Source organism: Chinchilla lanigera, unplaced genomic scaffold, assembly GCF_000276665.1.
Source record: "Chinchilla lanigera isolate Chin_1 unplaced genomic scaffold, ChiLan1.0 scaffold00105, whole genome shotgun sequence".
In the NCBI taxonomy this organism is placed as follows: domain Eukaryota; kingdom Metazoa; phylum Chordata; class Mammalia; order Rodentia; family Chinchillidae; genus Chinchilla; species Chinchilla lanigera.
Genome location: NW_004955506.1, coordinates 6,327,153 through 6,354,653, shown reverse-complemented (window position 1 = coordinate 6,354,653; position 27,501 = coordinate 6,327,153). Strand labels below are relative to the sequence as shown.

At 51.2% G+C, this 27,501-nt stretch overlaps 1 protein-coding gene across 8 annotated transcripts; it reads right to left on the bottom strand.

Moving 5' to 3' along the window:
- Positions 1–312: 312 nt before the first annotated feature.
- Positions 313–27,501, bottom strand: Fbf1 (Fas (TNFRSF6) binding factor 1). 8 transcript variants are annotated; one of them, XM_005407468.2, is made up of 31 exons: positions 27,417–27,501; positions 26,937–27,003; positions 26,316–26,401; positions 25,741–25,768; positions 24,608–24,649; positions 21,338–21,431; positions 19,183–19,243; positions 18,554–18,604; positions 17,269–17,407; positions 16,398–16,475; positions 15,680–15,799; positions 15,235–15,373; positions 14,964–15,097; positions 13,979–14,078; positions 11,981–12,457; positions 10,758–10,862; positions 10,345–10,433; positions 9,728–9,786; positions 8,834–8,989; positions 8,574–8,674; positions 8,251–8,457; positions 7,222–7,329; positions 7,001–7,140; positions 6,805–6,923; positions 5,732–5,854; positions 5,464–5,649; positions 4,165–4,341; positions 3,953–4,090; positions 3,752–3,869; positions 1,902–2,020; positions 313–1,377 (listed from the first exon to the last, which is right to left on the bottom strand). In XM_005407468.2, exons 3-31 carry the CDS (start codon positions 26,316–26,318, stop codon positions 1,294–1,296), a joined length of 3,495 nt encoding a protein of 1,164 aa, XP_005407525.1. In that variant the 5' UTR covers positions 26,319–26,401; positions 26,937–27,003; positions 27,417–27,501; the 3' UTR covers positions 313–1,293. The 8 variants fall into 8 exon arrangements, with proteins under 8 accessions (XP_005407525.1, XP_013361450.1, XP_013361452.1 ...); XM_013505996.1 differs by having other exon boundaries at positions 27,252–27,439; XM_013505998.1 differs by having other exon boundaries at positions 11,981–12,454; positions 27,252–27,438.

The window sequence follows — 27,501 nt, the reverse complement described above, 5'->3', positions numbered from 1 at the left end:
GCTCCTTCCTTTCGACACATCTTCCTTCCTGACCCATGTCCAGGCACCAGGTGCCAAGGGGGCACTTTTCTGTGACAGCTCACCACTGTGCTGGGGCTAGTCCTGCGCTCTATCCCCTCCCCTGCACCACTGCAAATAATCTCCTGTCCGGTCCCTGCCCCACAGCCACAATGGGTTTTCATAAATGCAAATATGGTCTGCAAAACCCTCCAGTGAGGGGCTGGGGACAGCTCACTAGCGGAGCACTCACTCAGCACATGCAAGGCCCGAGGTCTGATCACCAGCACCACAAAGACAAAACAAAAACAATAATACAAAAAGAATACAGCAGTTTAATGTGTCTGACACCAAAGCTGTAAACTGCTGGCAAATACCTCAGGTCCCTCTGCGAGCTCTTCTGAAGGGCAGAGAGATACAAATGGTGCCACTTCTACCCCACCCACAGGGTGCTTTCTCCTTCTGCCCTCCTGCTCACCTGCCCCCTTTCCTGACGCCCCTCTAACTGGACTTGGCACAGAGCCCACACATGGTAGATGGCAAAGCCATACGACCAACAGCAGCCTGGGTGTGTGTGGCCCCTCACGGGTCCCCATCATTACCTTCTTCCCCTCTGGGGCAGAGGCTCCGGCTGGCTTCCTTCTCTGCCCCTCCCCACACCCGCCTCTGCCACAGCTGTGCTCCCCTCTGATGGGGCCTGGATGCGGAGGAAGCAGCAGCTGGAGGGGCCAGGGCTCATCCGAGCCAAGTGGTCACTTGGGCAGTGTGGAAATGAGGGGTGGGCTTTGTGCAAGCCAGAGGGAGCAGGGGGTTTGAGGGGAACCGAATCCCAGGAGTCCAGTGCACGGTGTAGAGGAATCTGGCTGGGCACAGCCCCTTCCCTGTCCCCACCAGGCCTCCCAGGAGGCCAGGAGGGCCTTCTGTGTCCCTGTTGGGGAGGGATGGAAGTCTGCTCAAGGCATCCCTAGAGAAAAGGCTCCGCCTCGGTAGAGGCCCAGGCATAAGGACTCACTGCAGCCGCGTGCAGACCAGGGAAGGGTGCACAGCTATCGGGCTGGGGGAGGCCCTGCCTCTTTGGACCTCAGGCAGCCTGGCATCTGAGCTAGCCTTGGTGGTCATGACTCCTCTGGCCTCCTGCTCCAGCCCACAGCCCAAGGCATAAGCCGCAGCCCCGGAGAGGACATGCTGGTACCCCGTCTTCATGAAGAGCTGTAAGTGGCCTGAGGAGCTGGTGGCTTGTTGGAGGCAGGAGAGCTGCTGGGTGTTGGTGCTGCTCTGAGGGCACAGCCGCCCTTCTCAGACGAAGTGGGAGGTCAGATTGTAGGGTGCTTTCTTTAGAGCCTCCAGGAAGAACTGTTCATTCTCCAGGAAGTCCCGGTCCTGCCAGGCAGATTAAGGTGCAAGCCCACAGCTGTGTACACAGAGGGGGGACCTGGATCCTCTCCAGGAGCCCGCCCTCGCCCTGGGCACCCTCCCCACTTACTCCCTGGCTCTGGGAGGCAGCAGGGAGTACAAAGTGCCCAGGCAAGGAGTGAGACAGGTCGCAGTCTGCCCTCCAGAGGCCAGTTAGCAGCGGGTGACTCCGTGTCTCTAAGCCTCGGTTTCCCTATCTGTGTCCAAGTGAAGTATACAAGGCACATAAAGCCACTGGTATTGAGCCCAGCCCAACAGGACACGCTGGTTGACAGCTGCTGTCACTATTACCAGTGGTCACTTAAGGTGTGATGCACAGGGCTTTTACCAGGTGCTTCATCGGCAAAGTGGCCTACAGCAGAGGTCTCAAGAGCTGTGCACTAAGCGATCTGTCTTATCATCCTCCTCGGCCTCCCTGCCAATGTCCTCAGCTGGAAGGACTCCGCAGTCCTGAGACTCCAGAGTGACCTGAGCCCAGGGGACACTCTCACCTGCTCAGCTGTGTGCTTCAGCAGCACCAGCCTTGCAAGAAGCTGCGCGGGGCCAGGGCCGGCCAGCAGCTGGCTGTGCTGATGGGAAGCAGGAGCAGAAGCCACAAAGGCAGAGGCAGCTGTGTGGAGGAGAAGTCAGGGGTCAAAGTGTGCATCAGAAAACCAAGCAGCATGTCTGATTCCTCTTCAAAGCCTCCCAGAGCTGAGTGCAGTGCTGCACATCTGTAATCCCAGCACTTAGGAGGCTGAGGCAAGAGGATGGCCTCACGTTCAAGGCCAGCCTGGACTACATGACAAGATCCTGTCTCAAAAAACCAAAAACAAACAAACAAACAAACAAAGCAATTATATACACTAATCCAGGTGTGGTGGCATACTCCAGGAGGCTAAGGCAGGAGAACCGTAAGTTTCAGCCTGGAGAACTTGGTAAGATCCTGTCTCAAAATACCAAAAAAGGGCTAGGGATATAGCTCAGTGTGAAGGCCCTAGGTTCAGTCACCAACACTGTAAAAAAAAAAGGCTAAAATATTAGACACCAAAATGTTATTTTCTTCTTCTTCTTTTCTGTCTTTTTGAGACAGGGTTTTGCTATGCAGTTCAGGCTGGCCTTGAACTCACTTTGTAGCCCAGGCTGGCCTTGAACTCACAGCTACCCTCCTGCCTCAGCCTCCCAAGTGCTGGTATTACAGGTGTGTACCACCACGCCTGGCATAGACACCAAAATGTTAAAGGTAGTTCACTTTAAGTCAGAGACTGGGGTTGATGATAATTAAAAAACAAAAATTCTTTTTTTTTTACTTGGTGCATTTTAGATATATACAATGATAACATTCACCTCATGAATTTGTAGCTATGCGTGACAGATCTTGCTTCTTTTTTTCCCCATTCCTCTCTCCTCCCTCCACCCTTCTTCTTCTATTTTTGACTTACGTTTTTTTTTCTGATACTGGGAATTGAACTCACGACCTTGAACTTGCCAGGCAGGTGCTGTGCCGCTGAGCTAAATCCCCAGCCCCCAATCTGACTTATTTTTATGAAGTTAACATGTATGACTTGTATAAAACAGAAGTAAGCAGCAGTGGCACACACCTGTAATCCCAGCACTCTATTAGGCTGACAGTTTGAGTTAGGCCTGAGCAATTTAACAAAGACTCTTTCTCTCTCCTCTGTGTTTTGGACAAACGGTCTCCATATGCAGTGCAGTCTGACCTCAAACTTGTGGTGATCCTCCTGTCTCAGCCTCTTGAGTACTGGGATTATAGGCCTATATGACTACGCCCAGCACACTAGACCCTCTCAAAATAAAAACAGGTCTAGGGAGAGAGCTAAGCACAAAGAGTCTGAGTTCAATCCCCAATAAAACAAAACAAAAATAAAAACAGAAGTACTAATAAGATTCAGGGTGTGGTACTATATACCTGTAATCCCAGGACAGGAAGAGTCCAAGTTTAACCCAACCTGGGTATCTTCTTTTTAAATTTTTTTTTTTTTTTTTTGGTTTTTCTCCAGTACCAGGAACCGAACTCAGGACCTTGCGCTTGCCAGGCAGATGCTTTGCCGCTGAGCTAAATCCCCAGCCCCCCAACCTGGGTATCTTAGTGACTTACTGAGACCCTATCTCGAGTTAAAAAATACAAAAAGAGAGAGCACTAAGGATGCAGCTTAGTGGTAGAATGCCCTTGGGTGTGATCCCCAGTGCCATGTGCATGTGCACACACACACACACAGAGCAAAAGATAACTTAAAAACCTAGCTGCCCCTAACTTACATGGCTGAAGGGCCTGCTGGAATCTGCCTGTAGCCCTGACCTGGGCCAGCTGAGCCTTATCCTTCCCTTTGAAGCCACTTACCACGAAGGATGGAGGGTGCTGTGCCCTGGGCCCTGGGCGGAAGCTCCAGGGGGTAGCAAGGTAGGTCATGTCGCACATGGTCGAGCTGGAGCCTCTGCTGGGCCAGGCTCAGGTGCTCCTGTCCCCAACCCCAGAGAGAAGGACTCAGCAGGGAAGGTGGCAGCTGCGCAAGAGAGGACGGGGCGGGGGAGAGGGGCCTGCCTGGTGCATGTGCTCTTCCTGCTGACGAAGCTGCTCCTGCTGCCGCTGCACCACCTGCAGCCTGGCCTGCTGCTCCGACTGCATCTGCGCTGCCTTGTGCAGCGCAAGCTCACCTTCCTCGTACTTCTTGGAGGCCACCTGCAAGGAGGCTGCTGGATCAGAGCTAGGTGGGGTCACTTGGTGGCCCAAGCCCCAGACCTGCCCGGCCGCACCTTGTGCATGTGCTCCACCTCCTCAACTCGGAGCTGCAGGCTCAGGGTTGTGGCCTTGACCTTCTCCTTCTCCAGCTGCAGCTCCTGCCGTTCTCGCTCCACAGCTTCCCTGTCTGTCGCCAACTGCGCTTCCTTGGCTCGGAGCTCGCTGGCCCTGATCTTCACTTCTGCCTGCTCCTAGAGGAGGCACAATCTTTGCCTCGGGCTTGGTGCAAAACCGGTGGGGTCTGCCAGCCTGCCCTGTCTCTCAGAGGGGCAGTGGAGCCAGGGCTTCCAGAATAGGCCAGAAAGGCCTGGGGGCAGGCCTGGTGCTCCTCACAAGTTGTGCAACCACAGCAGAACCATCCCTGAACCTCAGGTTCTGTGTGTGTGTGTGTGTGTGTGTGTGTGGTACTGGGGACAGGTTCTGTGTGTGTGTGGTACGGGGGACTAAAGCCAGGGCCTCAAGCATGCTAGGCAAATGCTCTATCACTGAGGTACATTCCAGCCCTACGTCATTTCTAAAATGTATGTCATGTCAGGCGTGGTGGCACACACCTGTAATCCCAGCACTTGGAAGGCTGAGACAGGAAGATCACCATGACCATGAGTTCAAGGCCATGCTTGGCTTTGTAGTGAGTTCGAGGCCAGCCTGAACTACATAATGAGATCCTCTCTCAAAAGAACTAAACCAAACCAAACCAAAAATGTCTGTTAGGAGAACCAACGCAGACTGAGGGAAATGTGCATACAGAGCCTTAGACAGTGCAGGGAGGTTATTGCAATGGTGACTACCATTTTAATTCTTTCTTTTTGGGTACTGGAGATTAAGCCCAAGACCTTAAGCATACCAGGTAAGTGCTCTACCACTGAGCTACACTCCCAGTGTTTAGTTTCAATATAGGTTCTCACTAAGTTGTCCAGCTGCCTTTGAACTTGGGATCCTTCTGCTTCAACTTCTTGAGTAGCTGGGATTCCAGGCTGTGCCACCATGCCTGGCTGGTTCCTGTATTCTAGTTATGTCACTGTGATGCCCTTACGGTGGTACCTCGGTTCACAAACTCCGTATTTTCCCTGATTCTAAACACAAACCAAGTTGGAAAAGAACCCAATCAAATGTCATGGTTAGGTCCAATGTTAACCTTATGGGGAAATTTGATTCAGTGATCATCCAGTTTGGTTTGCAACAAGAATTGTGGAGAGAATCGAGTATTTTTTTGGGGGGGGGACACGGTCTCGTTATGCAGCTCAGGCTGGCCTTGAGCTCACTTTGTAGTCCAGGGGAAAGGCCAGGGCTGTCCCGGTGGCGCTGGGCCCTACCTTGGCCAGGCTGATGATGGTGCCCTCCCGCTGGGTGTCCACCTGCAGCGCCCGCTCCGCCTCACGCTCGGCCCGCTCTTTACTCAGCTTCTGCTGTGTGGAGAACTCTGCCCACTCCACAGCCAGCCGCCGCCGTTCCTCCCCACACTTACGCATGACCGATTTCTGCTCCTCCAGCAAGGCGCTCTGGATTCAAGGGCAGGTGCATGGTGTGAGCCTCCCTGGGCTTCGTGGCATGGTCAGCGGTGGAGGGGAGTGCCAGACTCACCTTGGCCCTTTCCAGCTCTTCCCTCTCCATGGTGATCTGCTGCACCATCACCTTCCTCTGCTCCTCCAGGGCACGCTGCATGGACTCCGCCTTGGACTGCTCAGCATTCACTCGCCAGCGTTCCTGCAGGGCCCAGGGCAGGGCTGAGGGCCAGCTCCTGATGCTAGAGCAGGCCTGGCTGATCCTCAAGAAGCTGTGCAAACCTACCGATCTATCTTCTGTCTCCCATGCCTCCTTCCCTAAGAGGAGCAAAGTGGGGGGTGCCTGGGAGGCCCTGCCAGGGCCAAGCCCCTACCCTCAGGTCTCCAATTACACTATGGCTAAGGCAAAGAACAGCAACATCCCCACCCAAACCGCCAGCTCTGGGGCTCTGCTGCCTGTCGCCAGTTAAGCAGAGGAGCAGAGGAGTAGACTTATTGCCATGCTGGGGGTGCACGCAGGCATGAAGTAGGAAGTTCACTGCACCTGGCCTGAAGAGGTGCTTCACAGCGCCAGACAAGTGGTTGGTCATGATATAAAAGCATCTGTATCTAGGTTGGAATGACCACAGGATATCATCCATGGATATCTCTGCCTAATGGTAATTTTAATTTTCTTTATTATTTCCTATATTTTAACTTTTTTCAATGAAAGGTACTATTATAACAGTACGGAGAGAAGAAAACGTCACTCTTTTTTTTGTTTTTAAATAAGGCTTGCTCTTATGTATGAATGAGATGTATGAAGTTAAACATATGTCATAGCTGTGGTGGTTAAATGGCATTTAGTGGGCAAGAGCGTCCATCCTGATGCCACAGGCACCAGCTGCCATGACAGGTCAGGGAGAGGAGAAAGGGTAGTGCAGTTGATGGTGGGAAGACTATGCAGGGTGGTCCTGTGGCCAGGGACCACGGAGCAGGGGATGGGTGGCAGCCCCGTGTGCTCAGGTGGACAGTGCTGAGAGCCAGGCAGGGGCTGGAAGATGCAGAAGCGGGAAGGGACAGAAGGGACACTGACTGGATGGAGAGGCATGCAGAGAAGGACAGAGCCGGAGGTGTGCCTGGGGAAGGAGGCCTGCGAAGGAGCATGCTCACCTGCTCCAGGAGCCGGCTCTGCTCGTTCAGGCGTGCCTCCATCTTCCCGATGACCTCCTGGAGCCGGCCACGCTCCTCCTCCATGTCACGCTGCTGGCGGCCCAGCCGCTCCTGCAGGACTGGGGACAGCCACAGGACACTCAGCACCTTGCCCTCCTTCCCACTGAGGGGGCCCCAGTTACAGAGAGGGGCGTACCTCGCAGCTCCTCGTTTCGCTGCCGGATGCCCAACTCCCGCTCCTGCGAGGTGGTGAGCTGCGAGGCTTCCACGCGGGAGGCCAGCTCGTTCAGGCTGCTGGAGAACTTCTCCATCTGCTCGATGATGCCGTTAAGGGACCTGGAGGAGGATTGGGACACCTTGTCCTGGGGATATCCAGGCCTGGGCCCTTGGCTGGGCAGGGCTGGCTGGCACACATACCGTGTGTGGGAGGTGGCACTGGTGACGGCATCGATCTCTCGGTCCTTTAACAGCTTCAGCCGCTGCAGCTGCTCCTCATGGTCCTTGCGCATCTCCTGGATGGATGCCCTGATGGGAAGCGGAGGGGAAGGCCCAGCGCCACTCTGAACAAGGCCACATGGACAGATGGTGCAGAGAACACCATGGCAGCTCTTCATGCAAGGTGCAACCCTCCAAGTGGTCCCTGTATTTCCTCCTCCCCGTCCCGCCCCCAGCACTGCCTTAGTTTCCCGGCTCCCTTGCCTCATCTTTCTTGGTGTTTCAATACCGCACCTGCCAGGAAATTCCTCGTATTATTCGGCAAAGGGAACTTTTCACAGAAAACAAGAAAGCCCGCGTGTTGGGCATGATAGTGCACATCTGTAATCCCAGCACTTGGGAGGCTGAGGCAGGAGGATCACCAAGAGTTTGAGGGGAGCCTGGCCTCCATAGTGAGTTCAAGGCTAGCCTGAACTACATAGCAAGACCCTGTCTCAAAAAACAAAAACAAAAACACCCCCAAGAAACAAAAGAAAGTTGTGTGAATAACCTGTGTGTCTGGCCATTTGGGCAGTCTTAAAAGGCATGCTCTATCCACAGTGACTATGGGTATCTTTTGTTACTTTTGATCTCACCTAGAAAGCAACCAAACCAAAACACCAGCACAGCAGGCACACCTCTCCCAGGGAGAGCTAGTCGGTAGCCTCCACTGCATCAGCAGGAGAGTGGATTAACCTCTCTGGCTAGGCCCTTGGGTGCTTTCTCACTGATACCATGCTCTGACAAGATGGCTAGGGACCCCTTGAGCCTGGTGCATGCCACCTCCCGCCTCAGTAGAGGGGCAGTGGGTCAGTGTGGTCAGTTCCTGGTTCTCACCTCATGGGCCAAGGGAAGGGCTGGAGCCCTGTGCTCAGGTTGCAGACCTACAGCCTGGGTCTCATGGGCGCTGTTCTCCTCTGGCCAATCTTTGACGGCTGTTTCCCTACCCACCACAGCTGAGTCTGTTCTCACCGCTGCAGCTCCCGGAGCTTCTCCATCTCCTGGTCTTTCTCCTGCTCAGCTGCTGCCAACCGGCGCTGGTGCTGTGCTGCGAGCTCAGTGCGGGCTTGCTCAGCCTCACGGCAGTGGGACAGATACTGGGCTGACAGTTCCTCATTCTCTCTCCGGAGCCGCTCCTCTCGCTGCTGGTACGATGTCTCTAGCATCTTGATGCGGCTTCTGTTGAAAGCGCACCCCACTAAAGGGTCTCCTAGAGCACATTACTGTGGTCTTGTAGCTCAGGGGAAATCCAAGCCAGCCTTGGGGCAGGCCACGAGCAGGAGGAGGATGGGTACCTGTGCGCACTCTCAATGAGCTCCAGGTCTGCCTGGTGCCTCTGCTGCAAACTCTCCAGCAACATCCTGTGCTGAGCCCGCTCCAGCTCCAGCTTCCGCACCTGGGGGACAGCAGGAGATGCATGTAGCTCAGGCGCAGGGTCCCTCCACATCTATGCTTCCTGCTGCTTTGTGCCTCATCTTTCTTCCCACCTACTGAAGCTTCTACTTCACTTACCACTATCCCCAGCCTCCACTGCCAGGTGCCCTGAGGCCCTTACCTGGGCCTCCAGCTCTGCCAGTCGGGCCTGGCACTGCAGCAGTTCAGCCTGGAGTGGATCAGTGTTGCTCTGAAGCTGTGCCTGGGCTGCCAGCAATGGCTTCTGGTATCCTGTGCTTGGCAGCAGATTTTGTACCAGGGACTCTGAGACCAGGGACTATGGGGGAAGACAAAAGCCATTCCAGGGTAGGAGGTACCTGAGCTTGGCTACTTCCTGGCCCTCTCCTCATGGGACTGCCTGGCCTTACCCCTTATTTGTGGCTGCAGATGGGAGAGGACCAGAGCAACTGGGCACTCAGCAGCACCTCCACTTTTAGCTATGGTCATGAAAATGAGTGCTTCCCTACTCCACCCCACCAACATCCTCCCCAGCACGGCCTCCAGCTTTGGAGACAAGCAGCCGTCATGGTTATGACAAAAGACACTGGCCCTTCTGCCAGGTCTGAAGTCCACATGTTAAAACTAAGCTGGTTCCCTACACTGGCCTTCACCTAGCATCTCCCAGGGACATAATCCTGAGTGCCACTCTTCCAGGGCTCATGTCACAGGTGACAGAACTGGAGAGGCTGTGGCACGAGGGCAGGGATGGGGGAGGCTTTCTAGATGGACCAGCAGGACATCTGCAGCCTGGAGCATTCCCAGCTGCCCCTGCCTGGCTGCCACCTCCAAAACCCTGCTGCTGCCGGCGGGGTCACACCTATTCCGTCTAGAAGCCATGAGGCTAAAACTGCGGGAAGGCACAGGTGGGAGACACTAGAGCAGGCCGGCTGCTGTCACAGGGCATGTCTGACACACTCTTCCTCGCAGGCTCTCATGTCCAATTCTGGAGTTGCCTCTGAGCGTGGGAGAATTATTCCCTGGGGCCAAGCCCTACCCCATTTGTCCCCCTCCCTACCTGGACAGGCACAGGGAGCCCTGTGGGTTCTTGGGAGCTCAGGAAACAAGTTGCAGGCTCTGAAAAGTCAACAGCAGAGACACACAGAAATGAGTGGGAGGCCCAGGTGAGCCCCAGGTGCTGGGCCTACAATGGAAGCTCATCTTCCAGAGCCCTGTGATGTGAACTTTGGCTGCAAACTTGATTGGATTAAGGCGCACCTAGAGAATTAGTACTGCACACTGCTGGGTGTGGCTATGAGGGTGAGATGAGACGGTACTGACTGGGAAACCTGTCCTGAGTGTGGGTGGCACCATCCAGCAGGGTGGGGCACTGATGGGACAAAGTAGGGGAAAGCCCACTCACACTGGCACGGGCAGACTTGTCTCTCCTCTTTCTCTGCCTCCTGCCTGCCGTGAGTGAGCTGCTCTGCTTTAGCATGTGCTGCCCACCATGATGTATTCCCACCATGGAACGGAACCTCTGAGTCTGTGAGCCACACAGCCTTCCTTCCTCTAAGTTGTTTTTCCCAAGTGTTTGGTCACAGTGACGGAGAGCTGACCAATACAGGCCCCAAAGGAGCTCTCAGTACCTCTTCCTCACCCAGGCTTAAACCCCAAACAAAGCAGAGAACAAACCAGTGTAGAAAGGGTCTGCAGAAGCTGTTTTCCTCTTTAGATCACCTGCAGAGAGGGCCAAGGCGGCCTGGATGCAACTTGTGGGAGACCTGGGGACAAGGGGACAAGGCAGCAAGTTGAACAGCTCTCTGTGTAGAAAACGGAGAGAAGAGGAGCAGTCGCTCCAGGGGAAAGGGAAGTTTTGGGATTACGTAACTAGGCGGAAAGGCCCAGCGGTCAACAGTTTATTAGGAGTGCAGGAGCCAGCTGGTAAAGGAGACGGGGACACAGCCTCCAACAGCTCTGTCATCAATGGGCTTGGCAGAGATATCGAATGCTACAGAGCCAGTGGGCGGTCTGGCGTTGTCCACCTCTAGGGGCAGAGGCCTAAGCAGCCCCACCCCCACTTCTCTCGGCCCCGGGTGCAGACATACCCTGTAGTGTCAGGCCTGGTGGCCAGTGCTTCTCGTGCTGTTGCTCCTCCTAAGGTCCTCCCAGAAGCTGCCTGCTCAAGCCCCTGAATGCTGGCAACGGGCTGGCTGAGGACAGTCCATGTTAAAGGTCACAGGAGGCCCAGATTAGGCTGAAGATGGCCCTAGACAAGCTCACAGAATGGAGCTGCTGCGCCCTTTCCTCTCCGTTTCCCTCGGCCCTGCTGCGCCCACCATCACCTTGGGGAATTCTCCCAAGGCTGAGCTCCCAGGGCCTCTGGCCACCGTTCCCTTGCAGGACCTACTCCCACCTCACTGTCCTCTGTGACTGGACACTGTCCAACAGCGACAACAGGCATGTCACACACAGAGGAGTTCAAGTCCAAAGGCCTGTCTGGGTCCACTTAGCTTCATTAGGTCTCACACTGCTGCTGTCTTCAACGCCCCCCCCCTCCCCCGCCCGGGGCAACCACCTTGGAGCTACGTTCTCTTCCGTAATTCCCACCCCTCTTTGCCGAGTCTTTTCTGTTTGGGTCTCAGTTTTTTCCTTGGCTGTAGGTCAAACTCAACCTCCCGCCACACCAACCCCAGGACATGGTGATGTCCCCGGGGTCATAAAATCACCGTATCTGGAGCTGGGGATTTAGCTCAGCGGCACAGCGCCTGCCTGGCAAGCGCAAGGTTGTGAGTTCGATTTTCGGTACCGGAAAAAAAACCGAAAACCAAAAAAAAAACCACCGTATCTCCTCCCTTCAGCTAACTGGCGCACTACACTACTTCCTCTGGACCCTCAGCTTTGCTGATCCCTTTAGCTGGCCCCTTTCGCCTGTGTTCTTGGCCTCAGAGGTCTCTCACGATCCTGACCCACTGGACCGCTATTCTGTGGCTCCCAGGAGCTGCCTCTCGAACACCGCATCTTCTCAAACATCCCCAGGAGCACATGGGAATCTCAGCTCCTACATACTTCAGTCACTCTAGCTTGGATCAGCAGAAACACCAGCAGTGTGCATACTGGCTTTCGCTGCCAGCCTGCAGGCTCTGAGGGCTGGGCCCCAGCTCAAAAGCAGCGGACAGCACAGCCGACCACCTCAGCGCACCCTCTGTCTTCTCGTGCCTGCTTGCACCTGGGCCTAACCAGCAGCTCTCTCCGCTGTGCCCAGGAGGAAGGGAAGCAAAGCTCATGGTCCCTGCCAGTTCTCCCCATTAGACACAGCCTAAGGCCATACCTGCCAGAAGGGGCAGAGCTTGCTGTGCCCACCGGGTTCAGGGCCTTGCAGGCTCCAGTGCGCTCTTCTCTGGCCAGACCCTGGGACTTCTTCTGAGATAAGACGTGGCTCAGCCAGTCCTCCTCCTCTTTCTCTGTGGATGCTCCCAGCTTGGAAGCATGGCTGGATTTGACAGGGGACATGGCATCCTCAGCTGGTAGCTTTGCCCCTGAGGAGGGCGGCCCAGGAGGGGTAGAATGCAGGCCTGAGGCCGAGTGCTGGCTCCCAGGAGGGGGAATGGAGGGTGGAGATATCGCTGAGTCTCCTCCTCGGGCCTCTTGGGTGGGAGAGGGAGGGAGCAGGTCCAAGTCTTCATCCTTGAGGCCCAACCAGTCAGCTCCTCCCTTTCTGGGGTGGATGGGGCTAGAGGCTGCTGGAGGGCTCCATTTGGAGCCCAGCTCTCCCTTGGGGTCTGGGCCACCTTCTGCTAAGAATCTGCTTCAAGACAAAGAGAAAGGTGTCAAGGCAGGGGAGGCAGCTGTCCCAATAGCCCCCTGCCAGCCTTTCCCTCTATGCTGCAGGGACTATGAGGCCCACAGGCAGGAGTTCAGATGCCCACAGCCAGTGGCCCCCAGACCAGGTCAGGAGGAAGGGCAGTGGCAGGTGGTTTGCTATCTATAAAACACCAAGAAATATGGACATTTTGATGTGTGTCACACAAACCAGGGGCAATTCTGCCCACAGACAGAAAACAGGGTCAAATTACAACCACAGGGACATCGGTCCAGAGCCCATCAGTTAGAGCACGTGGTGCTCAGGTTTCCCACAGTGCCTGCTTTGTTACCAGCTCATTTATACAGTCCCTTCCTACAGATGTTGTCAACCAGTGGCTGGAGGTTCCTAGGTTTAGGTTCTGGAATCGAGGGGCAGAGGATGTTGCTCAGTGGTGCAGCATACGCTTGGCAGCCAAGAGGCCTTGGTTTCAATCTAGCACCAATTAAAAAAAAAAGTTCTAGAAATAATATCAATGTGGAATCAAAGTATTTAGATGGAAAGAGGCCATCACAGCTAATGTGCTCAGTGCCGACCACTGCCGATCCTAGGTGAAGGGGATTGTTCTTTGTATGTTCTCACAACTTTTCCCTGAGCCGAGCATGGTGGCGCACACCTGTAATCCCAGCACTTGGGAGGCTGAGGCAGGAGGATTGCTGCGTTCAACGCCAGGCTGTGAGTTCAAGGCCACACCGTGAGTTCAAGACCAGCCTGGACTATACAGTGAGACCCTGTCTCAAACAAGTAAAAACAAAAACAGCCAGGTATGGTGGCACATGCCTGTAATCCCAGCACATGGGAGGTTGAGGTAGAAGAATCGCCACAAGTTTGAGGTCAGCCTCAGCTACATAGTGAGTACAAGATCAGCCTGAACTGCATAGTTAAAACAGAACAAAAAAACCAAATAAACAGTAAAAACAAACAACTTTTCCCTAGGCTTGAATCACCTCAAGACACAGTTCAAACTATATGCAGGGAAAAAAACTCCAAATTCACAAAATTTCATCATTGACTTAATTTTGTTGCAATCTGGGAGGAGCACTGGGTCAGGACGGCACAAGCAGGTTCACCACCGTGTCATAGGGAACAAATGAAGTTGCCACTGCCCCAGCTTCATGGGCTCACTAACCCCTGGGCTGTGTTCCTCAGGGAGACCAAGTGACAGCACAGCCTTTAAGGCTTTCAGCAGGCTTACAGCAAAGGAGGCCATCTTGTCTTTCACCCCAGAGCACTCCCCAGTGGGGACTTGGGGCTGCAAGCAGGGGCAGAGTCTGGGATCAGGGTCCTGAGGGCGCTGTTCCCACCCACCGCCTGGACTCCTGGGGAGCCTCCCTCTTCCACAGGGCTCAGAGCCTAGTGCCTTGAGTCCCACGCAAGGCTGTCAGGTGGGACGGGGCAGCCTGTGGGGACCTGTCTTCCCAATGGCCAGCTTGTCCCAGAGCCCACCTCCCAGTAGGCCCCGATCACCTGACAGACTGTCGGCGGGACTGCCGGCCCTCGGAGGAGCCCAAGGTGGGCTGGTAGGCCCCAAAGGTGAGGATTTCGTCGTCCCAAGTGTCTTCTTTGTCTGAAAATTAAGGAGCCTGTGACTGTGTTCTGGAATCTAGCACAAGGGAAGCCAAACTTTTCATTTTTTGGCAGTGCTGGGGATGGAACCAAGGGCCTGACACATGCTAGGCAAGTGTTCTTCCACTGAGTGGATCCCCAACCCTGGGAACCCAACTCTTCCCCGTGTAGGATTCTGTCTAGAAATGCTGAACCAGCAGCTGACATGTAAGATAAACTGAGGCAGGGTTGCCCTAGAGGAAGCACTGTGGTTACACAGGACCAGCCGGGAGCTGTGAAAGCATACTGGCCAGGGCTTGCCCCCCTTTCTTTAAGGTCAAGCCCAGCGGGCTATGTGTGTCACAGAATGAATCTTAGCAGATGGCTAGTGGAGCAATGCTTTGAGAAACACTGGTCCCCAGGAGTGTTTTCAAACTGCAAGCTGCTGTCTCTCAGAGGGTCAAGAAACTACTCTGAGCTGGGCATGGGGAAGCACGCCTGTAATCTCAGGACTTTACGTGGCTGAGGAGGAAACCTGAAAGTCTGAGCCCAGTTTGGGCAACTTAGCAATTTATCTAGATCCTGTGTCAAAATACAAAATAAAAAAAAGGGCTGGAGATGTCTTCTTAATGTAAAGGCTCCGGGTTCAATCCTCAGTACTGGGAAAATAAAATAAAATTACTTGGCAAGTGATGACAAGTGTATTCATACATCAAATGCAACTGCGTGCCAGGTGGGGTGAGGGTATGAGATCTCACAGCACCTCTGTCGAAGTTACAAACGTGTTTAGTAACGTGCACCATGACATGAAGTCATTTCTTGTCACCTGCTGTGGTAGAAACCTTGGCTAGAGTCCCCTGCCCCTGCCCTCCTGTCCTGGCCCACAATTTCCCCGAGGCTTTCTCACCCTGTGACCTCTGGCACTTCTTGTCCACCTTGAACTCCCTGTGTTCCCCAGCTCCTGGGCGAGCCAGGAGTTTGGTGGCTGTGCCTCGACCCAGAAGCTCATCCAGCTTGGAGCGAGCAGGCCGGGGCCCTTCCCTGCAGGACAGGAGGCGGGGAAGGAGTGTGCGACTACACGGGGCTCCCCGCAGCCCCTGCTGTCCCCACCCTTGATTTTTTCTCTGGACCTGAGGCGGCAGCCTGGCCAGAGACTCCTCACCCACGCGGGTCCTTACTGGTCTCCCGTCCGCCTCCTCTCCGCCGTGGGGCTGTCTCCAAACCCCAGGGTGGCCATGATGTCATCCCCATCATCGAACAGCAATTCCTCTTTCTTTCGGACAGGGGTGTCCCCAGGAGTGAGAGGAACAGAAGGACCTAAAAGGCAGAACCAAGGCCCTATGCCCATGGCCTTCTTGCCTCCACTGTGACGAAATGGGCTGGGGTAGGGTCTCTCTACAACCCGGAGCTTCCAGAGGGGTAGTGGGAAAGGGTCTGCCCATGGGACTGGAGGCCCCCACCCTACTCCTAAGCCCATGCACCCACCTCTCTGCTCCCAGAGACTGATAATCTCTGGTCCTGGACCTGAGACCTGTGGTCTTGCCCGGTGGAAGGCTCTGGCCAGTGAGCTTGTATGCTGTCCAGAGTCCCTCCCAGGACGAGGAGCAAGTCCCCCTACCCTACCTGGGTCTCTGACTGTGCTGAGGTTCTTATCGGAGGCCGTTTTACTCTCTGTCACTGGTGGCTTCTTTGCAATTCCTTCCTCATCATCAGAGAGAAGTCTTGCTAATGGGTCTTCCAAGTCTCACCGCCAAAAAGGAAAGGAAAAGTCAGACTGTGGAACTTTGGTCAGGAAAAAAGGCCCAAGGTCGTGGTAGCTATCACTCGAGCATAAATGAGCTCCTCAGCACGTGCAGGGCAGGGCTTGGGGGGTGGGCCTGGGACACAGAGCTGAGGCTGGGCATGGGGAGAGAGAGCTGGGTGAACCCAAGGGCCCTCTGACTCTGTTGGCTCCGTGGGCTCCTGGAAACATTCCTGAGGTGTCAGAAGCGAAGGAAAACTTGTGCATTGTGAAGGGAAAGGGACCTCTCCTATGCTTTAGGTTCCCCAATATAGCACAACTTTGCAGAATTCATGAGGAACTAAACTGAGGCAGAAGCTCTCTCCCTCCTCTGACACATACAGTAACCTGGCCTCAGACAGGCAGGAAAGGACTACAAAGGCTACCGTCAAACCAGAGTATCTCCATTTGAGCCCAGCCTGAGCAACTTAGTGACTTAGCAAGACTCTGTCTCAAAATAAAAGGGCTGAGGATGCAGCTCAGTGAAAAGCCCCTTGGTTCAATCCCTAGTACCACAAACAAACAAACGTCCCAGACGCAGGACTGCGGAGTCTCCAGTACCTTCAAAAGAAAACCTCCTGTACTGATGCCCAAAACTGCTGGGAGAGGGAGATGGCTTTCTGGTGGGACTGGTGTCCCCTGCAGGAAGAACAGAGACAGCAACGTAGGCCTGGGTCTTTCCTAGTCTAAGCTCCTTCTCTATACCTTGGACCGGGGCCCCTGGGATGGTGAGGACTTCATTCTAGAAAGCTAAGACTCAAGGCTGAGGGCACAGCCATGGAGGGTCCCCACACACCAGTTCTCACCCATGCTCCGACAGGGAAATGTGGCAGGAAGTTACACCTGCCCCCTTGTCATGAATCACCCCAAACAAGCATTGGGTTTGAGAGACGAACAGGCTACCATCACGTTTCCCTTTTTAAAAATTATTATTGTTGCTATGCTCTAGAGCTTCATGCATTCTAGGTGAGTACTCTACTCCTGAGCTACAACCCCACCAGCCCAAATTTCCATTTTAATTCAAAAAGCTCCTCCAGGAGCTGCCCACAGTGGACTAAGAATGAAGGAACAGCCCGGCTTCTGTACTATAAACACACACACACGTATGTGCGTGCACATATACAGGCACAATAGGCTCCTTGGTCTGTCCTTTCCAAGAAAACCCACAAGACATGAGAGCATCTTTTCTTTCTGAGCAGCTTCGACCATCCCAAAGCCTCCCTCAGGGACGCAGGGAGCTGTCTCCACTCACCTTTTTTTTTTTTTTTTTTTTTTTTTGGTCTTTTGAGACAAGGTCTCGCTATGCAGTTCAGGCTGGCCTTGAGCTCACTTTGTAGCCCAGGCTGGTCTTGAACTTGCAATGATCCTCCTGCCTCAGCCTCCCCAGTGTTGGGATTACAGGCATGCACCACCATGCCCGGCATCCACTCACCTTTCTCATCGGCTGTTAACTTGCCAGCAGGTTTGGGGTCACAAGGCAGCTCTTCTTTCCCAGAACCCTTTGCCGCTCTTTTGTCAGAGGCTGGAGACTTCTTCAGCCCCAGGAGGTCGGCATCCATGTCGTCCAGATCCTAGAACAGCAGGAAGGAGGAGCATGATGTCTTGGCAGGCCTTGAGGGTCCCCCACTGTCCCATATGAAAAGGCTTGGCCGCGGGGTGGTACTCGGAGGTGGGATGTGTGGGGCCTTAGTTCCTTGAGGACCTGCCTTTGAAAGGAGCTCTGTGACTGCATCTATCCCCTTTCTCTGCTTTGGTTCAAGATGTAACCATCTGCTTCTCTGTTTCTTTTTTCTTTTTTTTTCCACCTGCTTCTCTATATGCTTCTGTCATGATGTGCCACTGTCTGCCACCCACCCGAAGGGAGGCCGGGGTCAGACTGTGGCTCCATCCGCCACCTTCCCAGAGACCAAACCAGTCACCACCCCAGCCTCATCTTGGACCTTCAACCTCTAAAACTGTGAGCTCAATAAACATCCTCTCCTGACGTGTCAGCTGCCTCTGCTGTCTCACTGTGGTATTGCGAAGATGACTCTACAGAAGGGAAGAGGACTTCCAGCTGCTACAGACACCCAGAGGCAGAAACGTGAGAGAACAAAGGAAACTGAGAAAAATGGTAAGTTGGGAATGAAAACGGAACCAAGGGTAAACAGAGTGGGGCGGGAGTCCGATGAGGTGGCAAACGCCTGTAATCCCAGCTCTCGGGAGGCAGAGGCAGGAGGGTCACTGCGAGAGTGAGGCCGGCCTCAGCTCTGCTCATTATTCTGGAATGAGAGACTCAAAACTGGCCCCCCAAATTGAGTCAGGGCAATTGTGGGTCGTGCATGCCTGAGGTCGTGGCTGGTAGCCTTAGGGAGAAAGATTTCAGACTGAGGTTAAAGAAGCTAAATCTACAGTTAGGAAGAGAAGGAAACTTATTCTGTCCCCTCAGGTGGTGGCAGGGGTAGAGGGGGCCCAACCAGGTGATTCATTAGGAGGGGACTGGCCCCATTTCACCAGAGAACCGTGGCACACACTTTCTATCTCCAGATAGCAGGAAAAAAGATTTACACCCACAGCGGGTAGAAGGGAAACAATTCAGGGTGAGCTCTGTGCTTGTACTAGGAAGAGCTCAGAAACCCAAGTTATAAAGCAAGAATTACAGGAAGATGAAGTCTTGATACAAAATATTAACAGTTCACCCAGCCCCAGCCCTGAGGACTGTAAAGTTCTTTCCCTACCTTTATGGCCTGTAGCAAGGCCTGTGGGTCTGGATCTGAGATGTCAGAAACCTAAGTCCACAGGAGGTGAGGACACAAATGAGAGAGACGACAGGCACATTAGTCTAGGCCCAACACCACTCAGGGCTCCAGTCCCTTGTCACCTTGCTTCTGTAGGAGCACATGGCCTGCAGGGGTAAAGCTCAGCCAACAGGCCATAAACAGGAATTACCCCTACCCCAGTCCCAGGGCTTATCTGTTGTATAAAGTCAAATCCACCTAGCTGTGGAGACCCAGAAAGCTCTATCACTTCCTGTCCCTCCCAACTGTAGAGACAACTTTCATCACAGAATCCAGGTTAGGCTACTTCCCAATCACGTGAGCAGATGGTGTGGAGTTTCTCATGGGAAGGGACAATATCCAAACCCCAAAGTCTCATGCACTCTACTGTTTAGTTCATCACTCTGGGGAAAAGGAGACAGATACTGCTTTGAATACATGGCATCTCTCGGGTATTGCTCTGCTTTAAGAACAAAGTGACGCTGCAGACTTCTAAACAAGCTGTGAGCAGCTTGTTGGCCACCACACCAATCCTGCTTTTCCTGGGGTTAAGCCCAACAGCTGAGAATTGGGAAATGAGTTGGTCTCACCTCAGCATCAGCTCCTGCCACGCCTCCCAGAGTGTCAAAGTCTTCATCTTCCCGGAAGGACCTGTAAAGTGGTACAACAGGGACCAACACTTATGCTGAGGGCACTAGATGGCCCTAAAAAATGAAGACTGAGGGGCTAGGGGTGTAGCTCAGTGGCAGAGCATGTATTTAGCATGTGGGAGGTCCTGCGTTCCATCTCAGCACCACCACCATCAAAAAATAGTGGCACATGTTGCTGGACACAGGTGCAAGTATCCCGGTCCTTCTTTTCAATCCTGGCCTTCCTTCCAGCTGTCACACCTTAGTGTGACACTGGTGAGGGAGTCACTGGTGAGGAGTGCTATTTTTGACAACCCTTAGGCTGCAACTATTTGTTAGATCCTTCTTGCGTATCTCTGTCTTCCTGAGAAACCACTTTGAAGATACCACCATGTACTACAGCAGCCGTTGATATTTTCCTACTAATCTATAACTCTGTAATGTTTGTATTGTTCCTATCCTATTTTGTAAATGGATGTATGTTTATTATGATGTGTTTCCTACAACCATTGAGAATAGTTAATGAATATTCAATTGGTCACTCATGTATAGCTCTATTTATTTTCTTTAGAAGCCACTCTGAAGATACCAAAGTATAGTACAACTACTGATAACCTCTTACCTCTTTTTCTGTAACTCACTATTATTTGTCTATTTACTTTCCTGAGAAGCTATCTTGCAGATAACGATATGTAAAACAATAACCATTGATAATTTCCTACCACTTTGTCTGGAATTTGGTAAGCCCCCCCCCCATTATTATGTTATCCTTCTTTTACTCTTTAAAATTAAAAAAAAAAAAATAGTGGCACAACTGGGCATAGTGGCACAGGCCTATAATCCCAGCACTCAGGAGGCTGAGGCAGGAGGATCGTTGGCAAGTTCGAGACCAGCCTGGGATACAAAGTGAGCTTAAGGCCAGCCTAAACTGCAGAGCGAGACCCTGTCTCAAAAAGACAAAAGAAAAAAAAAAGTTGCTTAAAGGGTTGAAAGGAACTTGGAGGTACTTCTTCAGGAAGACAGATATGCTAAAAAGAATTTCATGGGCTGCCTAGTACACTGATCTTGTACTTTTATAAAGCAGTAGCATTCTAGCAATATGGGAGGTCAAGGCAGCAGGATCACAAGTTTGAGTCCCACCTGAGCAATTTAGTGAGACCTCTCAGAAGAAAGAGAGACACAGAAAGAGAGAAAGAGATGTACTTCAGTGTGAAGATCCTAGATTCAACCCCAGTACTGCACAATAAGTAAATTTTAGCAAGACACGGTGGCACATGCCTATATTCCTAGCTTTGAGTCTACATGGCATCCCCTGGGTACTGCTTTGCTTTAAAAACAAACTGACTTTGCAGACTAAGTCAGGAGGATTTCAAATCTAAGGCCAGCCTAGACTACACTGTAAGACCCTGTCTCCAAACATCAATCAAGCAAGCTAGGCATAGTGGTGCAAGCCTGTAGTCCCAGCACTCAGGAGGCTGAGGCATGAGGATTGCTGTGAGTTTGAGGCCAGCATGGGCTGCATAAACTAGTTTAAGGCCAGCCTGCATTACATAGCAAGACCCTGTCTCAAAACAAACAAACAAAATCAATCATCAATCAATCACTGTTAAAAGGTAAGAAAGAGAATTAATGCTCTAGCTAAAATGAAGGTGAAACATCACAAAGCTCCTCCCTTATCATCTAATGTAGGGAGAACAAACAATTTGAAAATTACTGATCTGGACCAGTTCCCTTATTCTGTTTTTATGTGTGTGTGTGGGAGGGTGTCGAGACAGGGTCTTTCTATATAGTGCAGCTAGCCTCAAACTCCCTATGCAGTCCAGGCTACAATGATCCTCCTGCCTCAACTTCCTGAGTGCCAGAATTACAGGCATGCACCACTCAGTTCCCTTACTCTAAAGATGAGGAAACTGAATTGCCCAAGTAAGAGATGCAGGACTAGATACCAGGTCTTCTGCCCTCCAAGTCAGTTCTCCTTCCATCCTCCCAGGGCCCTTCAATAACTGGAAGAGGAGGGGAGGTGCAGAAATTGCTAACATTCCCAGTAGGTACATACCAAGTGGGAAGTGGAGCAGAGGGGAAATGGACTTGGATCCCCAGGGCAACCAGTGTTTACCTTCCTCTAGCCTTTGAAGAGTCGAGCTTCTGAGGTACATTTGTGGCATCTCTATTGTAAGGAACTGGTTCAGTAGGCTTCTCCGGGAGTATCACTGGAACAAGGGAAACCAAAGGTGTCACTTAACTCCAGACAACCACAGTAGAGATGCAAAGGATATTGAGTCCCCCACCTAGCGTCCCCCTCACCTTCCAAGGACAAAAAGGCAGCTCCCGACGTTCTCCCCTGAAAAGCTGGGATGAGCATTGCCAGGAAGGAAGTCAACCCCAGATGCCAATGAATGCCAAAGAACTCAGTCCAACCCAACCACACCCAGGGGAAGGTGGGTTGGAACCCATGAGCCTATGCTCTGTGGGTTCTTCCTGTCATGTGGAAGAAACCTAAGCCTTGCTGTCCCTGGAGAGCTTGGCCTGACCCTGCAGCCATGCTCCTCAGTACAGCACCATGGACACAAAGGACAGGGGCCAGTAGCCACAATAAATAAGGAACTCTTACAACTCAGTAGTAAAATGTCAAACAGCTCAGTTAAAATGGGCAAAAGATCTGAGTAAATATTTCTCCAAAGCTACACAAGCAGAGCTGGGCATGGTAGTACATGCCTATAATCTTAATATTCGGGGAGTCTGAGGTATGAAGATTGTGATACCATGTAGGCAAAATATTATTCCCAAACTGTTGTCAAATGTGCCCAGGTCGTGATCTTACAACATCGAGGAATGAAGTTGTAAACCAAAGGATGAAGTTAGGAGTTTTTTATTGGAAAAAAGGAGAGAACAGTTTTTGGATTTCCAGGAGAGGTCCTGAAAGGCGTGGCCACTGAGACCCTTTGTCAGGGGTAACTTATACAGCAGTCACAACACAGGTATAATGTGGGTCAAGCTACAACCAACCTACAGGATTACAAGTATAGCCACTTAGCTAACATTGATCCAATAGGGAAATGAATTATGCAGCGAGGGAACATGGAAAGAACAGACATTTTTAGGAAGGGATGGGTCCAGATGCTCTGGTCACCTGCCTGGGCATCTGATACTATTGGACTTACTGGACCATGTGGTGGTATCACAGTATAATCTCAAGTTGCTGTTTATCTCCATGGAGACACGCAGGCCTGCCTGTTGCTTTTTTGTCCTGAGACCTGGCTCTCTTCTGATTTGTCTCTTGCTATAATTTTGAGGTCTTTATTTTTTGTGCTGACTTCCTCAGAGGTCTAGTCCCTCTCTGAGACTGTATATTAACTTCTATCTAATTTAGCTGCCTATAAAAATTACAAGTTTGAGTCCACCTAGGCAACTGAGTAAGACCCTGGTTCAGAACAAAAAGGCATGTATACTGTATATACACCAATGAATATATGAAAAGATGTTCAATCTCACCAGTCATTAGAGAAATGCACAACAAATGAGACACATGCATAAGGATGGGCATAACCAAAGAGATGGAAAGGAAGTATTAGCAAGGATGTGGAGAAAGCAGAACATCTTACATTGCTAGTGGGGACGTAAAAGAATATAGTTGCTGTGAAGAACTATTTGGAGGTTTCTCAAAAAAGTTAAAGTGAGTTACTGTATGGTCCAGAAATTCTATGTCTATCTGATATCCAAAAGATCTGAAAACATGTCCACACAAAAGCCTGTACACAAATTTTCCTAATAGTATTACTCACAATAGCCAAAATATGGAGATAATTCAAATGTCCATCATTCAATGAACAAAAAAAAAAATGTGACGCTGGGCATGGTGGCGCATGCCTGTAATTCCAGCACTCAGGAGGCTGAGGCAGGAGGATCGTTGCACGTTTGAGGCCAGCCTGGACTGCAAAGTGAGCTCAAGGCCAGCCTGAACTGCATAGCAAGACCTTGTCTCAAAAAGACAATAAATAAATAAATAAAATAAAATAAAATTAAAATGTGGCATGGCCACACAACAGGCCATTACTTAGCCATAAAAAGGAATGAGGTATTAGAGTATCAATGAACTTTGACAACATTATGCTACATGAAAGAAGCTAGATGGAAAGCCCAGATTCTGTATGATTCCATCTTACATAAAACGCCCAGAATAGGCCATTCCATAACAGAGGAAATAAATGGTTGCCTAAGATTAGGGGTTAGGGAAAGGTAAAGACTAACATGTGTAGAGCTTACAGTGTGATAAAAATGCTTTGGAATTAAGATGTGATCACTTAATGACAGACAACCACAGTAGAGATGCACAGGATAGCGTTTAAGTATTCTAAATTTTACTGAATTGCACACTTTATTTTATTCTCTTGAGATAGGGTCTCGACTGTAGTTCAGGCTGGTCTTGGACTCATTACGTAGTCCAGGCTTGCCTCAAATTCACGGCAATCCTCTTGCCTCAGCCTCCCAAGTAAATTGCACACTTTAAAAGAGCAAATGTTATGACATGTGAATTTGTTTTTTCTTTTTTTTTTTTTTTTTTGTTTTTTTTTTGGTTTTTCTCCCGTACCGGGAACCGAACTCACGACCTTGCGCTTGCCAGGCAGGCGCTTTGCCACTGAGCTAAATTCCCAGCCCCTTGTTTTTTCTTTCTGTCTTTTTGAGACAGGATTTCACTGTGCAGTTCAAACTGGCCTTGACTTTGTAGCCCAAGCTGGCCTAGAACTTGCAGCAATCCTCTTGTGTTAAGTCATCTGAGTGCTGGGATTAAAGGTGTGCACTACCATGCCTGGCTTAATTTTTTAAAATTTTTTTGCATTTTGGATTTGAGTTGGCCTTGAATTCATTACATAGCACTGGCTGGCATCTAACTTGTAACCCTATTTCAACCTCCTGGGTGCTAGGATTTCAGGCCTGTGCCACCATGCCCAACTGACATGTGAATTACATCTCAATTATCTGATGGTGGTGGTACTGGGGAACGAACCCAGGGCCTCTGCTCTGAGATACATCCCCAAGCTTTTTTAAAATTTTGAAGCCAGGAATGATGTCGTATGCCTGCAATCCCAGCACTCAGGAGGTTGAGGCAGGAGGATCATTGTGAGTTTGAGGCCAGCCTGGTCCACAAAGTGAGCTCAGGGCCAGCCTGAACTGCATAGTGAGACCCTGTCTCAAAACAACTAAAAAGAAATTTTGAGACAAGACCTCACTAAATTGCCCAGGTTGGGGTAGCACTTGTGATCTTCTTGCCAGAGTTCTGGGATTACAAATGTTCACCACACCTATCTTTTTAAAAAAAATTAATTAATTAATTATTTTTAAAAAAGAATAGGTCTAGATCAGGGGATTTTGGGGGAGAAGCACTTACAGTCATCACCCAGGAGGTCACCAAGGACATCATCAATGGAGCCTGGAACAGAAAGGGCCATCACAACTTCAGGAAGAAAGCAGCACTTATATAGCTCAAGTCTTGAGACACCCCGAGGGCTGCAGAGCTCAAAGATGTTAAGCCTTAGGCTCAGCTCTGCCTTCACAGGCTAGGAGATGTTTTCTAACTCTCTGGCAGTGAGTGACAATGCCCTGTTGAAACATCTAAGGTAGAAAGGTAAAGCAATGTTTCCAACAGATAATAGCAAAGATTTTCCTTTCTATCTGCCTCCCTAATAATACACTAGCCAGCAACCAGTTTTCCAGACCCTGAAAGAGCCTAGTGTAATTCTTTAAAAAAAAAGTGTCCAAGCCAGATGTGGTGGTGCATGCCTATAATCGCAGCACTTGGGAGGCTGAGGCAGGAGGATCACTGCAAGTTTGAGGCCAGCCTGAGCTACACACTGAACTCAAGGCCAGCCTGAACTATATAGTGAGACTCTATCACGAAACAACAACAAGAATGAAAAAGTGACCAAGATTCTAGGCTTTCATGCTGAAGCTTTCTTGTACCCATCTGAGACCTAACGAATTGCACTGGATGGACCCCTCACTGGCCACCTTGGGGGAAACTAAATACAAATATGGATGGTTCTCTCATTCAGCTAGGAACCTTTACCAAGCTTAACCACAATCATATACTTCCAGATACAGAACCCAATAAGACTTTTTCCTTTTTTTCTTTGGCACTGGGAATCGAACTCAGGACCTTGTGCTTGCTGGGCAAGAGCTTGTGCCACTGAGCTATATTTCCAGCCCAAAGAAAGACTTTTCTAAAACTCCATTTTTTATTTACTTTTGAATTTTTCTGAGGAGCTTATAAAAGGCCCCTCAGATGACCAAGGGTCCCTAAAGATTTATGAGATAAAAGCAAGCCTTTCAACAAGAACTTTTTTTTTGAGGTGCTGGGAATGGAATCTAGTTCTCAAAGCCAAGTGTTCTACCATGAGCCTACGGTCCCAGCTTCTCCCGAGAAACACTTAAAACACATTGTATCTAAATTATTTTGGAACCAAAGGGGGAAAAGACATATATTTGGCTTAAGGGTAGGTAGTGTTTCATTTCTCCACTCACCTTTCAAACCTTTCTTGGTTTTTGGTGCCTAAAATGGGAAAAACAAATCACATTAACAAAGTCAAATGGTGAACATGTACTGAAATGGGAAATAGAGAATGAATTGTGTTGTCTCTTGCCAGGTTACCACAGGAAGGAGCAGCAATGACATTTAGAGACAGCAGTCCTTTATGCTTTCCTAGTTTCCAAATGGAGTTATTCAGACTATGGAAACAGCCCCCACTAACCAGCAGTGGTACAATGGGCAGACGTAAGTCTCTCTTCCCCAATTTTCAGATGTCACCTGCAAACCCTCCCAGCTAGGATATAAAGTGACTAGAAATGTTTCCATCTATTCCGTGTACCTCAATCCTCAAAACACTCCCAGCAGGACATTCGGAGGCAGAGAAGAAAGCCCGCCTACTGCTTAACTTGGACATCAAAGCTACTTCCCATCACTCTTCTCTGGGGACCACATCCTGGTCCTTGTCATCCAGTCCCCACAGTATTCCATGCAGTCAAGATCTTTGGGGCCCAGGGGTAGGGTGAAGGGTGGTGTTTACATTTCCGCAAGTTTCACTCTGCATTCTGCCTACCATCTGAGGGTGCTGGGTGCTGCACGCATCTCCTTCACAGCACTGTCCAGATCACACAAATTTCGGCCACAGCAGGCGCACCTTCCCTAATGAAGAGAATAGGAAGGACCAGGAGATGGGGGGAATGGGGAGGGAGAAGGGGAGAGGGCAGCTTAACAGTGCTCTACTCCCAGGGTTATAGAGGTTCCTCTCACTTTACCCATTTGAAGAAGTCAAAACTTATTTACATAAATTAAAAATTCCATAGAGGGGAGAGATTCTGATGAGAAGCCAAGGCTCTAGATAATTTAACTGACTTCCTCAGGCTTCTCCAGGACTTGAAATGCAGTGGCTGGCATTCCCTCCCCTGAAAGCATATGGGAAGGGGCAGGGACCCATTTCAGAAAGATGGTGGGTACCTGGCGCTGTGGCCAAAACCCTTCCCAGGCAGCACTCATGACTACTTTCTGGGCAGCATGCAGTACAGGGAGTGGGGATGACCTCTGCTTACTCCTTGACACAATCTCCACTGATGGAAAATTTTCCCTTCACAATAGCCGTGAACCGGGCTTAGCCCACTTAGAATAGTATTCCTCAAAACTAGCTCTCTCCTTCCTCCTCCTCCACCTTACCAAAACCCACCTTCGGCGAGCCTTGGAAGAACGGAGCCAGAGGCGGTCATCATCCGTCTCCAAGGTGCTGACCTGTCCTGTTATTAGAATGCAAGGTTTATCAGGGGTTACGGACGGAGGCCCCTCAGAACGCTTGTGTTTCTCTTTCTCTGCAACGGCAACTTCGGCGACCTACCAGTTCACATGGGTTTTGGCTCAATATACATCGAGGAACTTCTGCCACCTATCCATCATGTTCCAGACTCCCACACGGTGGGGATTTTCTAGCAGCGGTTAGTAAAGCCCATAGGACCCCAGGGTATGACGCGTCATCCCATCTACTCACCCCACTACATGCGAGTCTTTTTTTGAATCCCGAGCCCGCCCCTATGCCACAGTCCTTCCCATAACCCCCGGTCCGTTCCGAGACTGCGCCCCTCAATGTATCGCGCCCCGTGCGTCTAGCTATTTGGCTCGCAGCGCAGGCTGTGGGCCCTCCAGCCCCTCCAACCTCCTTTATGTGCCGTCCCCCCGGAGGCGCGGCGGTGAGACGCCCACTTCCACTTCGCCGTCGCGGCCTCTTGGGATGGTGGCGC

Bases quoted from the DNA above. Each gene is read 5' to 3' on its own strand.
- Fbf1 (XM_005407468.2), bottom strand. The intron at 21,432-24,607 runs GTAAGTGCTTCT...CCCTTGTTCCAG, and splicing joins TGACCTCCTGGGTGATGACT to TGATACTCCCGGAGAAGCCT. The intron at 10,863-11,980 runs GTATGGCCTTAG...GACTGTCCTCAG, and splicing joins AGCTCTGCCCCTTCTGGCAG to CCAGCCCGTTGCCAGCATTC.